At 37.0% G+C, this 16,102-nt stretch overlaps 1 protein-coding gene across 1 annotated transcript in view; it reads left to right on the forward strand.

Moving 5' to 3' along the window:
• TRPC4 (transient receptor potential cation channel subfamily C member 4) overlaps positions 1 to 16,102 on the forward strand; it is a 160,631-nt gene that overhangs the window by 90,837 nt on the left and 53,692 nt on the right. The window contains exon 3 of the mRNA XM_083798127.1: positions 3,642 to 4,160. Coding sequence (XP_083654253.1) covers positions 3,642 to 4,160 — 519 coding nt within the window. The remainder of the gene's footprint in view (positions 1 to 3,641; positions 4,161 to 16,102) is intronic.

A 16,102-nucleotide genomic window follows, 5' to 3' on the forward strand; every position in this document is an offset into this window, starting at 1 on the left:
TCGCACCCAGAGAGTGCTGGTCAAGTCCAGGTGAAGGCCGGTGACAAGTGGTGTCCCTCAGGGGTCTATCCTGGGACTGGTACTTTTTAAGAACTTTATCAGTGACATAGACAGTAGGACCAAGCACACCATCAGCAAGTTTGCGGATGACACCAAGCTGAGTGGTGCAGCTGACACAACAGAAGGAAGGGATGCCATCCAAAATTACATGGACTAGTTCAAGAAGTGGACCCATGTGAACCTAACGAGGTTCAACACGTCCAAGTGCAAGGTACTGCACCTGGGTCAGGGCAATCCCAGACATGAGTACAGATTGGGAGAAGCACTCATTGAGAGCAGCCCTGCAGAGAAAGACTTGGGGGTTCTAGTGGATAAAAAACTTGATATGAGCCGGTAATGCACGCCTGCAGCCCAGAAGGCCAACTGCATCCCAGGGCTGCATCAACAAAGGAGTGGCCAGCAGTTTGAAGGTGATTCTTCCCCTCTATACTGCCCTTGTAAGGCGTCACTTGGAGTCCATGTCTGGGGCCCCCAGCACAAAAAGGATGTGCATATATTAGACGGCCCAGAGGATGGCTACAAAGATGATCAGAGGGCTGATCAACTTTCTTCACCTATGAAGAAAGACTGAGAAAGCTGGGGATGTTCATCCTGGAGAAAAGAAGGCTCCAGGATGACCTTATTGCAGCTTTTCAATGCTTAAAGGGGGCTTATAAAAAAGATAGCAACTTTTTGCTCAGTCACATGACAGGACATGGAATGGTTTTAAACTAAAAGAGGGGAGATTTAGATTAGAAGTTAGGAGGAAATTCTTCACTCAGAGAATGGTGAGACAGAGAATGAGAGACAGGTTGTCCAGAGAAGCTGTGGATGCCCCATTCCTGGGGGTGTTCAAGACCAGCGTGGATGAGGTCCTGGGCAACCTAATCTAGTGGGTAGTGTCCCTGCCTATGGCAGGGGGTTGAAATTAGATGATCTTTAAATTCCTTTCCAACTCAAGCCGTTCTATGATTCTATGATATGATTCTATGATTCTATACACACACTATGCAAAGGTGTTACTTTTCATTTGTAGTTCAGAATACGGAACATGAAAGCAGAAAAGAACTTGCTCAGGAACTACTGGGTTCACAACTGCCTGCTGTAAACATCCCCCATAAGACATGTGGGAGGACCGTGAAGGTGGCAGCTCCTTCTGTATGTGGTCATGAGGGAGGGTGGGCTAGCTCAAGATACCCTGCAGCCCTGCTCTGAAACAACCTCTGTGCCAGCTTTACCCAGTGCTGCACAGCCAAGTGTGTATGTTTGAAAGTGTGGGAAGGGAGAAGGTGTTTCTGCCTGTTGACTCCACACACTGTCTCAGATCTGGTCATCAATACACTATGGCTAGGCAGAGATTTTTTCCCTGGGGATGTATGATTATACTCCTGAAGACTGGATCTACGCTCTTGACTTTCTACCCCATTTTACTTAAATAAGTGGCCACCTCTCAAAGTAATTCTGATTCAACTAATTACTGCTTGAGGCCCTTGTTTTACAGCCCACACACATAGCAGCTCTTCTACATAGATGCAGTCCCATTGAACAAACATGAGTTGTTTAACATGCAAAACAGCTAAAAAACGTACAAAATACACACTCATTAGAAAGAGGGAGGAAAAACAAACAAACAAACAAACAAACAAATAAAACGAAAAGCCATGATCAGTTGATTTTAATTATGGATTTAGATCCACAGACTACTATTCGTTTTCAGTTTAATTTCATTCTAGTTTTCTTTTGTCTTGCATTTCTGCCTGATTCTGTGCATTTCATTTTTTGCACCACTTCTTTCCCTCCCAAGACTCAAAATGTAGTTCATCTCACCTCATTCTAACACTGCTCTCACATGTTTTACCTGTTTCTTATTAGCTTCTCTTGGACGTTTGTAGTTTTTCCACTTGGCAATGAGCTAATACTGCTGTCATAAGACTAATTTCAAATATTTTTTTCCTCCCTCCAGTAGCCATATACTTCCCTAGGCTTCAGCTAACTTTTAGTCAGATGTTTTCCCTTTCCTCCTCCTAAATAAGCATTGTCACTGGAAGCACCTTGCTGCCTTCTTGTAGCATGACAAAAGTCACACTGTGCATCTGCTTCCAAGATAGCTACAAAATCAGAGAGTAGTACTGTGAATACTCTCCATGTACTGTTCTACTTGTTGTGCTGATATACTGATAAAAATACTATTTCCTAGCAGCACTGCAAATCTATCAAGAGCAAGCAGTCCTGTCCTGTCTCTCATTGCCAGTCTGTGTTGTAGAATTGCCCTATAAGGTCTTACATGGGAATATCAGTAGTGAGCAGAGATGCACAAGGCAAGCACTTCAACTTCTGGATAATGCTAGCAAGTGGTTTTTGTGTATTCTGTACTTTGAACATTGTGCTGACTTTCAGCTTGGAAAATCCAGAAATGGAATAGATGTGCTGTGTTTGTCAATTCTCTTCCGCAACTATATGACTCAGTAGTGAATAAACTGAAAAAGAAAACAAGTCCTTAAGTTAAAATTGAGTAATAAAAGAGAAGTGCTCTAGATCATATAATGATCTAAAATATGGAAGGAAAACAGACTGAAGAAACATGTGATTATATGGTGACGGATGCATACATCAGACAAATCTACATATCCAGATACATATAATACTCATGAGCTTGGATTAATATTGGTCACCTTCCACCTGATGCAGATTGAGTTTGCACTTGGTTGCTGAACTAAGAAACAAAGGTAGTCCATAAGCAATGCTGCCAATACCTTTTTTTTTTTTTTTGATTAACATTGGCTAATCACACTTGCACAGCTTCATTATACTAGTCTAATAAGATGTCTTGATATATGAAAGACGTTATGAGTCAGATATTGTAAAATACAGAAACAAACGTAAAATGAAAGATCTTACAATCTTCTGATAAAATACAGAACACAGCAGAAATTTAAAAATAATGTTTCTTCTTTGGGAGCCCTGTGTTACCAACTGTCCCATTTTTCTACAAAAATAGTATGTTTGTGCATGCAAATATAGAAATGAACCTTGAGATAGTAAATTCTTTGCAACAGGTATCTTTGCTTCTCTGCATGTCATGTTTCTAACCTTCTCCTTCAGGAAATGTATCTTTTCTTCCTCATTTACTTGCCATTTTTATTTTGTAACTCCAGCTTTCCTGCCCCCTGTTCACTGCTTCCTTCAGAGTATCACAATTATGCCTCCATGAATCTCTTTCCTCTATAAAACTGAAATTAACAAGGGAGAGACCAGAAAGTGTTTACATCTTGCTCACAGCTGGGACTTCAAGAGACTTGACAGGAACATTTGTGTCTAACTCTTCCTTGTGTATCTAATCATTTGCTCTAATGAATTGCTGCCTATGGACTGTTTATGTACAAAAAGGCTTTATGAAAAATCATACCCTGTTTACTGCAATTTATGAACTGAAAAGAGGCTATGATGGTTAATTGAATTGTTATATTTAAAGTGTTTCCTTCACCTCCAGTCGGAAGCAGAGATCCATCAGAGAGGGTAGAAGCTGGTAAACTATTCATGGTATAATTTTCTGTAGTTTTCTTTCTATTTAGAGGCTTATAATAGTTTTTCATTTTTTATAGGTGCCACCAATACTTCTGGACAAGCAGTTTTCAGAATTTACACCAGATATCACACCCATTATTCTGGCTGCCCACACCAACAATTATGAAATCATAAAGCTCCTTGTGCAAAAAGGGGTCTCTGTGCCCAGGCCACATGAGGTCCGCTGTAACTGCGTTGAGTGCATATCAAGTTCAGATGTGGACAGCCTTCGGCACTCTCGATCCAGACTCAATATCTACAAGGCTCTGGCAAGCCCATCCTTGATTGCTTTGTCCAGTGAGGATCCATTCCTTACTGCCTTTCAGCTGAGCTGGGAGTTGCAGGAACTGAGTAAAGTCGAAAATGAATTTAAGTCGGAATATGAGGAACTGTCGCGGCAGTGCAAGCAATTTGCAAAAGATCTCCTGGATCAGACACGAAGTTCCAGGGAATTGGAAATTATTCTTAATTACAGAGATGATAATAGCCTGATAGAAGAACAAAGTGGCAATGATCTTGCAAGACTGAAACTGGCAATTAAGTACCGTCAAAAAGAGGTGAGTGTGATGGAGAATATTTAAGCATATTTAGTAGTAGTAATGTGATAGATAATAGCTTGAAATACATCCTTTTAAATGAGACAAATTGCTGCTTATCTTTTCTTCTTCTTCTTCTTCTTCTACAGATCTCTTATATTTTTAATTAGATTAATTTGAGTAAGCTTTTATGGTTTAATAGTATCAGAATCTGAAATATTTTGTTATAGCACAGATCCAAAGAAACTTTTCTTTTCCTTTTACACCTGGATAGACACTGTCTCCAGTAGCTGTGCTCTGAGGTAAACTTCAATAGGAGGATGAGAAATATAGACAACATACTTCAAAATAACTTTATGTATTAGTTGTGTCTGGGAGGAAAAGCAGGTTATGTATTTAAACAGCTACAGAATACTATAGGTACATCTACAGAGATGTTTCTTCTGAAAGTATTTATTATAAATAGATACTGAAACATAAGATTAATAGCAATGAATGATTCCCCAAAATGTTGACATTCAGATCTTTTTTTTTTTTTCTTTCCATAAAATCCAAAATAGAGATACCTGAGCACTGGTTTTCATAACAGTTAAAAATTCATGAGTTTGGTTTGTTGATACAGATATTCAATTGGAATCAGAGGATACCTGCATTTCTTTTAAAAATATTGAAGTTTTTACATGCATGCAGAAAGAGATGTACCGTTTCAAGTTTGCACTGCAGAATGAAGTCTGACAAGACTGTGAAGAACATCTCCACAGCTTTTGGTGGCAGAACCAGTGTCCATCAGCATGTACATTTTGTGTGCTTAGCTGCAGCTTTTTTTAGCACAAGGGACAGAACACCCAATGTACAACTTTTTTTTTTTTTTTTTTTTTCTGTTAATTTTGCACCACTGTTGGTGGTTGGTTGTAAGAAAAAACAAGCTGATAATGCTTATGGTGCCCATTCCTGACACCTACCATTCCCTGGGCTACAATTAGCAGCAAATAAGAGAGATTCCCTGAAGTCATGCAACTACTTTGCATTGGGTACAAACAATTTGTTAACTCTCTACTGTATAATATTATCTCAGCTAAGGGAGAGTTTGGTTTTATAAAGGCTGTCATGTTTTCATTGTGCTAGATTCTAGGCATACAGTGAACAATGAGAAATAGTTTCTTGTTTTCCTGAAGCAAATAAAAACATTGAGTGATATAATTGTTGTTTCATTTGAGTATGTAGAAGGTAAATCCCCAATTCTGTATATGATTCACAAGCAAAAGTTATTCTCATATGTCCCATATGACTCATATGTCATTCTGACTTAAGCAAATTGCAAAACTTAAGTGAAACAGTGCAATTAAATATCAGAGAATAATAACAGTCTATAATAAGGAGTAGATATAGTCATTTTTGCCACTGATTGCGAAATACATGTTGTGTCTCATATATTGGGAATTTATAATAGAGAAATCCCAGTAAAACCACATTGTCTCCCACTGTTCAATTATCTTGTTTTACCTATGGTTCTGTTTAGGTATTACTCATATACCTACACAAATGGGAAGAAGTGTTTACTAAAATGCTTACTAATTTTCCCACATACCTGAAATAAAGAGCAGGGAGATTAACAGAGTGAATCAATATCCTCTGGTTTCACAATAAGTTTTGTTAGGGCAATTTGAATAATTATACTTGTAATTTACATCTCTGTCTTGCCTGGCCTGTCCAATACTAACTGGTCAATGTCATTTAAAGTTGTAGTATGAACTCAAACATGGTAGCAGGGTGTGGTTGTCATTACTGGCAGTAGTATCTCATTTTGCTTTTTAATTAGACATTCAGTTACCAACAAAGAGAAAACATGAAATTTTGAATATTAACCTGTTAACCTTTTCTCCAACACTTTTCAAATAAATAGATACTAGCTTATTTTTGTTTGTTTTGTTTGTTGTTTTCCCATTCTTATTCTACTGTTATCATCTTTTTATTCCTCTGTAAGTAATAGGTAAAAGGCCAAGACACCTTCTTTGTCTCTGGCTCCTAGTGCAACAGTTTTTTGAAGAAGAAAAAAAATCATTTTAAAATATTGATTTATTATAAATGAGTAAGAAATACCTTTGCAAATTTCATTTTTCCTGAGACCCTACAGTTACTTTGTCTTTTTGATATCATTAGGGTTTCTATACAAATATATATATTTTCTATCTAATAAAAAATATTTTATGTTCTACTGAGAAACATCAGTTCTGTGGTAGAAGAGTGAGTGAGAAATCAAAAGCAACGTGAAGGCAGATCTATCACATGGCAGGATAGGAAATAAAAACATCAGAATATTTGAAGATTAAGAAGGACATTTTTTTCTGATCCTGAATTATTTTTCAAAAGTTTGATTTAAAACATAGAACAGTTGCTAAATTTTCATTTCTGTTCCCAGTACTTTTTTTTTTTTTTCAGCTGAAACCTTTTTTTTTTTCAATAAGGATTTAGCTGTCTAATTACTAAAACTTTTCCAAATGTCTCTTGTTGGTCTTCTGAAAGTTCCCAGTTCCCAGGGGCAGGCTTATTTCTGAGTCATTGGTACTTGTAGAGCCTGAACTAGCAAAGAGACGCAGAAACAGGGAGAGAGGGACAGGGTCTTAACAGTTAGCATGGTTAAAGACGATTAGATTAAAAAATGTACAAAATTTATTAATTAGAACTTCAGGGAAAATATTTCAGGGAAATCAGCTTCAAACTACCTTGCTCACTTATTTGCACTGAATTATTATATCACTAAATTAATATATCACTATATTATAAATTATATATTATATATATCCATAAATATATTATGCATTATATTACATACTACATTATATACTAAATTATTATATCATGATCACTATAAATTATTATACATTATAAATTATTATATCACTAAATTATTATGACACTAAAATATTAATTGGTTAATTAAATCTTAAACACAATAATATAATATTCATATTACATGGATCAATTCTTGTTTTCTAAGAAAATGAGGATACAAGATAAAGTTAGCTTTGTCACTGATAATACAAGCTGTATGCTCTTTTCAGTACAAAACTTTTAAAAACGCAATCTTCCATTTTTCACCAGTTTTCTATATAAAATAAAGCCTCTCTGGAATTGAATTGTTTCAAAATAATGTCAGAAATTCAGTGAAAGTTTCAATGAAAACATGTCAAATCATTTAAAACCTGTCATTTCACATTGATGTCTAAATACTTCGTTTCAGTAAAGCATTTTGTTTCACTGTTTCTTACTTTGCTTGGACTTCACCATTTTTGACAAAGCAAAGTTTATACCTAATATCATACATATCACATTATTGTATAAAACAGTGTAAATATTATAAAAGTAAAAAATATTCCTTATTATAATTGAATATTTCAACAATGGCTGGAGAACTATATTTGAAAGTACTAAAATAAAAATTTATCATGTTCTAAGTAATATGTTCTAGTGTTAAAACTGTCATTCTTTTGGAAATGTTGGCTTTTTCTGCTAACATGGAATACAAAATATGTCTGGAAACACTGGAAATTTCCATACAGCTCCTCTGGCAGCAATACAGTTTAAAAGTCCGAGTTAATTTTCCTTTAGAACCACAGATTGATTTTGAGTAATTTTAGTGGCCATTATAATGCGTTTCTGATTAAAATTCTTTGAGATGCAAAAGCTTGAATTATGACTATGTGAGGAGAAACGAATTTGGACACACACACACACACACACACACACAAGACCGATAATATTTGGACGTTTTTAACACCAAAGGAAGATGTGTTTAGTCTATGAATCTCGTAACTGAGAGGAGTGATGTATGTAGGTTTAGGATCGTGTCTCCAAAAGACTTATTTCTGCAGATTCTCAGCCATAGTATTCAAAAAGTTTGATAAACATTTTGCCAGGCAAGAGCCAGGTATTCTTAAGCAGGTCATATGTTTGCTTTGTAGATCGTGTAAATGTCTCTGTGTTTACAGATATAGACTCCACAGACTGTTAAAAAGCATAAATTATGAAGGTAGCTTATCTACTACATATGCTTGAAGTCTTATTCTAATTGGTTATCTATTACCTCAGAACTTAATGAAGTATAGGTGTCCCAGTGGAAGCTGCACTTATTGCTGCTGGAAAAGAAAAATAAAAAAAATATATATTTAATTACAGGGTGGGAGCACATCTGTTTCACGTGGGTATGTAATTTTTCCTACATTTTAAATGCATGGTGAAGCAATCCTAAAGTATGTGAGCAAATTCCATATACAGTCAAAAGAGAGGTGTAGGCGTACAGGGAGATCCCATCTTCTCAAGATAAGACATTTAAGTTAACTCTGAAGACATCTCTTTCTGCTCTCAGTGTAAGGAAACAGGGAACTTCAATTAGAAGAATTACTTCAGTAGACATTGAAAATATAGATGCAAGTTAGACATCTGATTGCATCAACTGCAATTTCTACCCTGTGGTAATAGAGATTTTAGATTCTGAAGGCTCAGAGCCCACGTAAGGGGAAATGAATCTCAGCACTAACTTTTTAATGATGTCTCAGAAGGCATCAATAACCTTTGAATGCTATATGCTGCACACAAGTTCCAGTCATCTCAACCCAGTTCTACTTAAACTATTCATGAACTGACACCAGCATCTTTTTATTTTGAACGCTTGGTAGAAATAATTAACTCAAGAAGGAGGAGACTTGCTGTTAATTAAGTACAGTGTCAGTCTCTCATTTCAATTCCTTTTTTTGCATTATCCTTAAAAGAAATGCTGCTGTGATGTCTGACTTAAGCAGGAACAAGCAGTATTGCATATCCCTAACTAGCAATGCACAGCCTTTCTATTAGAATGTGACTGGAAGCAACAGAAGTTCGCACATGGTTTGAAAGAGTCACTACTAATGCATCAACAAGCTTCCCTAGAAACCTGGGATATATTTAGCCCCAGGAACTTTTTTTTTTTTTTTTTTTTAAATACTTAAAGCCATAAAGCTTTGGCTTAAGAAGCAAAATATGAGAGACAAAAAACCTTTAACATAATGGATAAATAAGGTAGCGCACACAGTATTTCATTGGGAATGTAGACCTATACCTATAGGAATTTTACAGCTCTCTTTCCTCCCTCCATGTACTTGCTTGTGGTTTTGCTGTTCTTCCACCAGCCCCTGCAGGAGCACCTAATCTACAGTTCAGATTCATTAGTTTTGCTGAGGGATGAACCCCAGCATGAGCTGTGGAGGAATTTGTTTCTGCTGGCTGCCTCTAATCCTCCCACAGTCACCTTCAGTCCTTCCTGACTGCTGCCACCTCCTCCCTACTGCAGCTACTCCTTTGTGCTCCCCACACATGCTACTGTAGCTGCACCAACAGCTATGTTTAACCCCATTCCTCTCTACAGGTCATTTTGGCAAAGTCCAAAAGCTTCAAATAATTTATGTTATTTCAGCTCTTAGTAACTGCCCTAGTAGCCGGAAGAGCTCATATGAGCATCCACCTTGAGGAGGAGCATTAACTCCTTTCTAATTTTTTTTTTCTGTTTCCTAGCTCCCACATTGCTCTTAAGCAACTCTTCTTCTCTCACATATCTTTTAGGATTTTCTCACACAAAGCCTTCTCTCCTCCTGTCCAAGATCCAACCTTTCCATGTGTGTGGTAGGAGCAATTGACCTATGATAAAGTGACTGCTTAACCAAGACACATTTGAACAGTTAGCTGGCTGAAACTTCTGCACACTGTTGTGGTGAGATATTTTCCCCTGTTTGGTAGGTCTCCCTCCATTAAGATTAATGTTTATTGACCAAAAAAAAAAAAAAAGCAAAGCAAGCCAGTCTTTTACACTCACTATTAGAAGGTGTGTCAAGGACTCAACAGATTAACAGTGTTTTGTTCTGTCTTTTTACAATAACCCACTTTTCCTATATCAGGTATGTGTCTTGTGCAGATATCTTGGGTACGTTTGGGCATATCAAATGGTACAACACATGAAAGAATTAAGACCTCTCAATAAGATAAAATAAGATATTTTGAGGGAAGATTTTAAGAAAGTGAAAACTCTTTTGCCAGAGAGAGAATAGGCTTGGTGTTAGTGAGCACTTGCAAATAAGTAAGAAATTGATAAGGAAGTATTTTGCAGAAAATTTTGAAGAACAGGGGAAAGCCAAAGGTGAATAGGTGAATGTATATGAGGAGAAATGAATCCAGAGCCGAACATCCTCTGGCATATTCTTTATCATATCATGCACTTTTTTTTTTTCCTCTGTGTTTCATTCCCGAATAATGTTGAGGGAAAAAAAAAAAAAAAAAAAAAAAAAAAAAAAGTAGGGTCCTTAGCATCTGTAGAAGAGAAAAGACCAGTGCAGACCTTCATAACAGAAATTTCTGAAGGTCCACAGAGTGTAGTGCACCTATGCTCTGTTGCTCAAGTACAAGATCTGGCTCATTTTTTTTTTAGGTGGATGTGGAGAAAAAGGAAATGTTTTACACTTCCTGCTGTGAAGAAAAGATAATAATATTTAATTAGCAGGGTAATGTATTCATTTAAATTAGAGGTTGTTTTAAATCGCTAACCTTAAAGGTTTCATTAGCAACCCTGTTAGGGTTCACAAAAAGACATGACTCAGTTATGCAGCATTTGACATTAAGCCAAGCTTAAAATGTAACAGAAGGTAAAAAAGGTTTGGCACATTATTAATAAAAGTAGTTCAAGGCTTGGACTCTTTTTTTTTTTTCTTTTTTTCTTTTTTCCCCCCCTTTTAATGGCATGCATGTTGGAACCAGAAATAGCCATTTTTGTAGTGTGTTGGTTGGTGCTGTGAGTCCTTCCACATAACCAGGTATTTAAGTAAGGTACCTGTCAGCATCTTAGCCTAGGGTCTCTTCATATTTGATGGGAAGAGACAGACATTTCCAGATAGCAACTCAGGCTGTCTAAGAACAAAATTATTTTTGGCACCACCTACGGTCCTTCCACTGATTGCAGAGGAGGCATGAGATAACTAGATGTGTTATACAGGGTAAAGAGAAGGTAAAAGTATTTAAGAAGGATAGAACAAAATTTCTGGAAGGTAAGTAACAATAGCCTTAAGCTAATTTTATGAAGGTCTTGATATTCTATTCTGAGAACTAGAAAAGCTCCTTAAAGTGAGATAGATGAATCTGGAGTGTCTGTTTACTGGAATCACTTTGGCAGTCCAAGATACAACTTCCCTTCTGGGTCTATATTAACCAGAAAGTTCAGAAACAAAATTGAGTTTCCCACAGAGACTCATCTACATTGTTTATACACAGTCATGTGTTTAAGCATGGACTTAGACATCATTTTAGAGTTCTTTGGAGTGTAAAGACGGAACATGCTAAATGTTTGTCCTGCTTTAAGGAGAAGGTATCATTCATGCAGTCTGGACAGGTTGTGTTTGGTTTAACAAAGTGATCAAACATAGTCTCAGATCAACTTTTCCTAAACAATGTTATGTTTCTGGCTACATACAGATTAAGAGTCAGCAGTTTTAATAGAAACATACAAGACTCGGTGTTTACTGACCTGTTGTCCATACTTGAACCTACTCTTCACTTTTCGATGAAATATAGCTTTCCTTTAACCACCATAACCCATGTATCTACCTTACAGAGGAACTGGCAAAGAACCCATGGCAAATAGCTTTATAGGATTTATACTGTTCATACAGGTAGCATTTTCCTCCCAGCAAAATCAAGTGCTTGGGAGCTCCCACCAATATACAGAGATTGAATGATGACTTTGGATTTCATGTAGAGAAATAAACATCATGTAAAGCTGCATTCCAGAGTTTTGTTTGAGGGAATTTTACTTGATTTTCAATATTGGATGGAAAGTTTACAGGGGGTAATTGCTGTTACAAGTATGGCAGCCTGCAAGACTCCTCTTGTGTCAAGCCATCTTTTCATCATTATTTCCAAAGCTGGAAATCAGGAGTGAGCTTATTCAAAATCAAAGTCAAAATCTTGAAATAAAGAGCTTTTATATGCAATTAAACAAAAACAAAAATAAAGACAACCAACTTTTCTTTCACTGTATATTCTCAATACAAATACATTAGTCAAATCACATTAAAGGTAAGTAGAATAATTAAACTTGAATGAAGAGAGACCATTGTCATTTCCATTAAAGTAACTTAAGGTTAGGTCTTCCTAGCCTGGCTGTGAAAAATTGCTCTTTGCTCTGTACTAAACCTTGGCAGAATTGATCTGGGAGGGAGAGAATTTTTGTTTTCAGTGACAGATCTTTCCAGGTATAATCATTGCAAGTTATTATGTAGAAACAACAGTTAAACAAAACCTAGTGAATACATACAATTATATAGATTTGAAGTTGGCTTGCTTTTGAAATTAAACATTCCGTTGAGACTTTTGCAATCAGAGTATACATATTTGCTTGGACACTAACTAGATTTGTGGCCAAAGAGATTTCATTTACCTTGACTTTAACAAGACTTTCAACACCATTTCTTACTATATTGTTGTATCCAATTTAGGAGTTAGGATGTTACAGACTGGATAGGACAATAAGATAGGTAAAAAACTGATTGGATGGTCAAGGTCAGAGGGTTGTGTTTAATGGGCCATACTTTACCTGAAGATGAGTGAAAACTTCAGTGCTGCAAGGATCTGTACTGGCCCTTTGCTTATTCAACAGATGTAGCAGAGAAGTGAAGATGCTAAAGGAGTCCACTCTTGAAAAGTTTGCAGGTGACACCAAGTTAGAGAGACCAGTTGATATCCTCAAGGACAGGGTTGCCAGGCCGGAGTAAGAGGCTGACAGGAGCCTCATAAAATTCAACAAGAACAAATGCCAAGTCCTGGACCTGGGAAGGAAGAAGCCCCTACAATGACACAGGCTTTGGGATTGACTCCTTGGCAACTTTGCAGAAGAAAAGCTGGAGGTGTGAGCACCTCCAGCCAAGCACAGGCCAGTAGCAAAGAAGGTTAATAATAACACGGGCTGTAGTAACAGGAATATAGCCAGTATATTTAGGCAAGTGCTTGGCTTGTCCCCCTTTAAATAACACTCCTTAGACCACATGTGAACACTGCATCCAGCTGTGGGGCCCTCAATACAAAAGTAACATCAATAAACCTGAGATAGTCCAGAGGAGGGCTACTGAGACTGTAGGGAGGCTGAAGTACTTCCCCTGTGAGGAGGGACTGAGGGAGCAGGGTTGATTCAACCAGGAGCAGAGGCAGCTACATGTGAGACAACATCACCTGCCAATGACTACAGAAAGGTCATTGAATATACGAAGCCAAGCTTTTCACAGGGGTGCACAGTGGTAAGACAATAAACAATGGATATCATTTTCCAGAAGAAAAGTTCAGTCTGCATATAAAGAAAAAGCTTTCCCACGAGGACAGTCAGGCAGTGGAAGAGGTTTTACAGAAAGTCTGTCTCCATCCTTGGAGGTTTTCAAGATTCAACTGGATAAAGCCCTGAGCAACCCAGTTTGATAGGTGACCACGGACTGAGCAGGAGGTTGGAAAAAAGACTTCCTGAGGTCCCTTCCAAACTCAATTATCCTATGATACAATGACAGGAATCAAGGAGTCATACGCATTGAGGCCAGTGTGCTTGGAAGTCTCTGTGAACCTGTCATCAAGTGTACAGGGGATGACAGATACTTGCCTCTCTCTCCTTTTGTGGTATTAAGAATTCTGGTCATGTGAGTCTTTCTTATATGTGTTTACCAGTATATGTCCTGACATTTCAGCTGAAATCATAAAAAGAGGAGCATTTTTATATCTTCTTAATTCTTAGCACCTTTTAAGAGTACAGAAAGAACATTGTTGTTGTTATTAATATAGTAGCAGTGCTCCAGGGACATTTAACTTTACATATAGTTCAATGCATTTGAAATAACCAAGCAATATGATTTTTCATATGATTAAACAAGGAAAAGGGTAGATCAGTATAAAATCACATCAGAAGAGAGAATATGGAAGTGTTCGTTTACAGATTTTTTTCCCCAGGAGTGGAACACACAGTATTGGAACTAAAATTAGTAACAAAGCAAAACAAAACAAAAACAAAAACAAAAACAAAGGAAAAGAATGGGTTCTTTAGCGAATGTATATTACTCTTCCTCTATCAAATATTGAACAATTATTGTGATACCACCTCAAAATACAAAATTCTTAGGTGAAAATCATTATCTTGTAATTTTCAAAGGGAAAGTAAGGCAGCAAGTTTCCCTTGATTTCTGCTTTCATTTCTTTACAATTAATGTAAATTGACCATAGTTGTAACATTACCAATACAAATATTCTGCCCATACAATTGCTCTCTCAGCTGTGGGTCCTTTAGCTTTTATCCTCCCGGAATTTCCATGGAAAAGCTGGGTTCTGTAACAGGTCCAGAGGGGGCAGGAAAAAAAGAAAAAAAAATATTTCCCCAAAACAGGAGTGAGATATACCTGCCATCTAGTCTTCTCTTCAAAACAGGAGGTGAGTTTTTGCCCTTGCAATCTGTCAAGGTTGAACAATTAAAGGTTTTGTGGGTCAGATACCTTGTTGAGTTTTTTTAAATCCCCCTTACACAGAAAAAAAAAAAAAAAAAAAAAGTTTGTCTTTGAAATTCTAAAATGAAGCACTAAAGAAACTTAGAGTTAAAACTTGAGTGCTGTTGCTTTTTCCCTGTCGATTAAGATGTAATTCAGTTAACATTATAGTTTAGTTTCCAAGTATGGATTGTTTTGGCTGACATCCTCTCTTCCTTTCATTGAAGTGATAGAAGCTGAAACAGAAGCATTACAGCATCTGCTGGGGTTTGACCTAACAGGATGCTCAGTGAGGTGGTATTTAGGGAGTAAATTTGAGAGTGCCAGTTGGTAGGAAAGAAGCTTTGTTTCTCTGATTACCATATTTGATGCTATTAGCATTAGGCATTTACAGCTGCAGGGTGGATACTGTGGAGAAGAATAGATACTGAAGAGATAGAATAAATAAGAAGCGAGATACTAGCTCAGAAGGCATCACCCAGCCTGCCTGTGGGTCAAGACAGAAGTCCAGCTGGCTGATTTAGTTAGCACCTGTATGTTATGCATAAGTGGAGGAGAAGTGAAGGGCATGTGCAATCTAAATTTAAATCACACGTCACATAGAAACTCCAATGTTTTTGTGGGTTTGCTTGAAATTTTTTCTCCTTATTCCCTTATTTTTCACTCTACAATAATTTTCTTTACTCTTAATTATAACATATGTCTTGTTCTTGAATTAAATTTTAGTTTAGGGAATCGTGACTTCATGCATATGATCAGATTGCATCTGCTTAACACAATAGGAGAGTGAAAAAGAAGCAGCAGATAATATTCCTTCAGAGCACCAGTGAGCTGTATTTCACATGGATTAAAGAGCAGCTGTTTCTTACAAACATATCCTTTCTGACATGCTGGAGTAGAAGCTGGGGCATGCATGTCATGCAATGACAACAGCCTATGGAGTATATTTCTCTGCCAGTGAACAAATTGACCATGATTTCTTAAGGAAGCATGTGCCCTCAGACCCACTGGGACCAAAACACAGCATTTGCTTATATCAGTGCATATACACAATATGTCTCCTCCACTTCTAGCTTTTGGCATATGGTAATTTTATCCCATGTTTTTAAATAAAATATACCTCTTTACCTAAAAATATAAGTGAATGAGTTCTACTCCATCTCCATAAGAATATCTGTGGAAGTTGGGAAAAAAAAAATCTTCAAAATTTTAGAAATGCCAGTCTACTGTAGAAATTCACCATGCATTTCAGTAAAATACTGTTTACCTAACTGGTATATGAGGCTTTGTCTGTAATGCTAAATGAAAGAAGACCATAGTTTAGCCCTGAGACCAAATGACACTAAGGGCAATTGCAGATTTACCTTGCATAAAGCCAGCTGGAGTGGTCAAAACTGGAAACAGACAAATAGGTAGAATGAATGACTGGGATCC

Source organism: Anser anser (assembly GCF_964211835.1).
Source record: "Anser anser genome assembly, chromosome: 1".
Classification (NCBI taxonomy): domain Eukaryota; kingdom Metazoa; phylum Chordata; class Aves; order Anseriformes; family Anatidae; genus Anser; species Anser anser.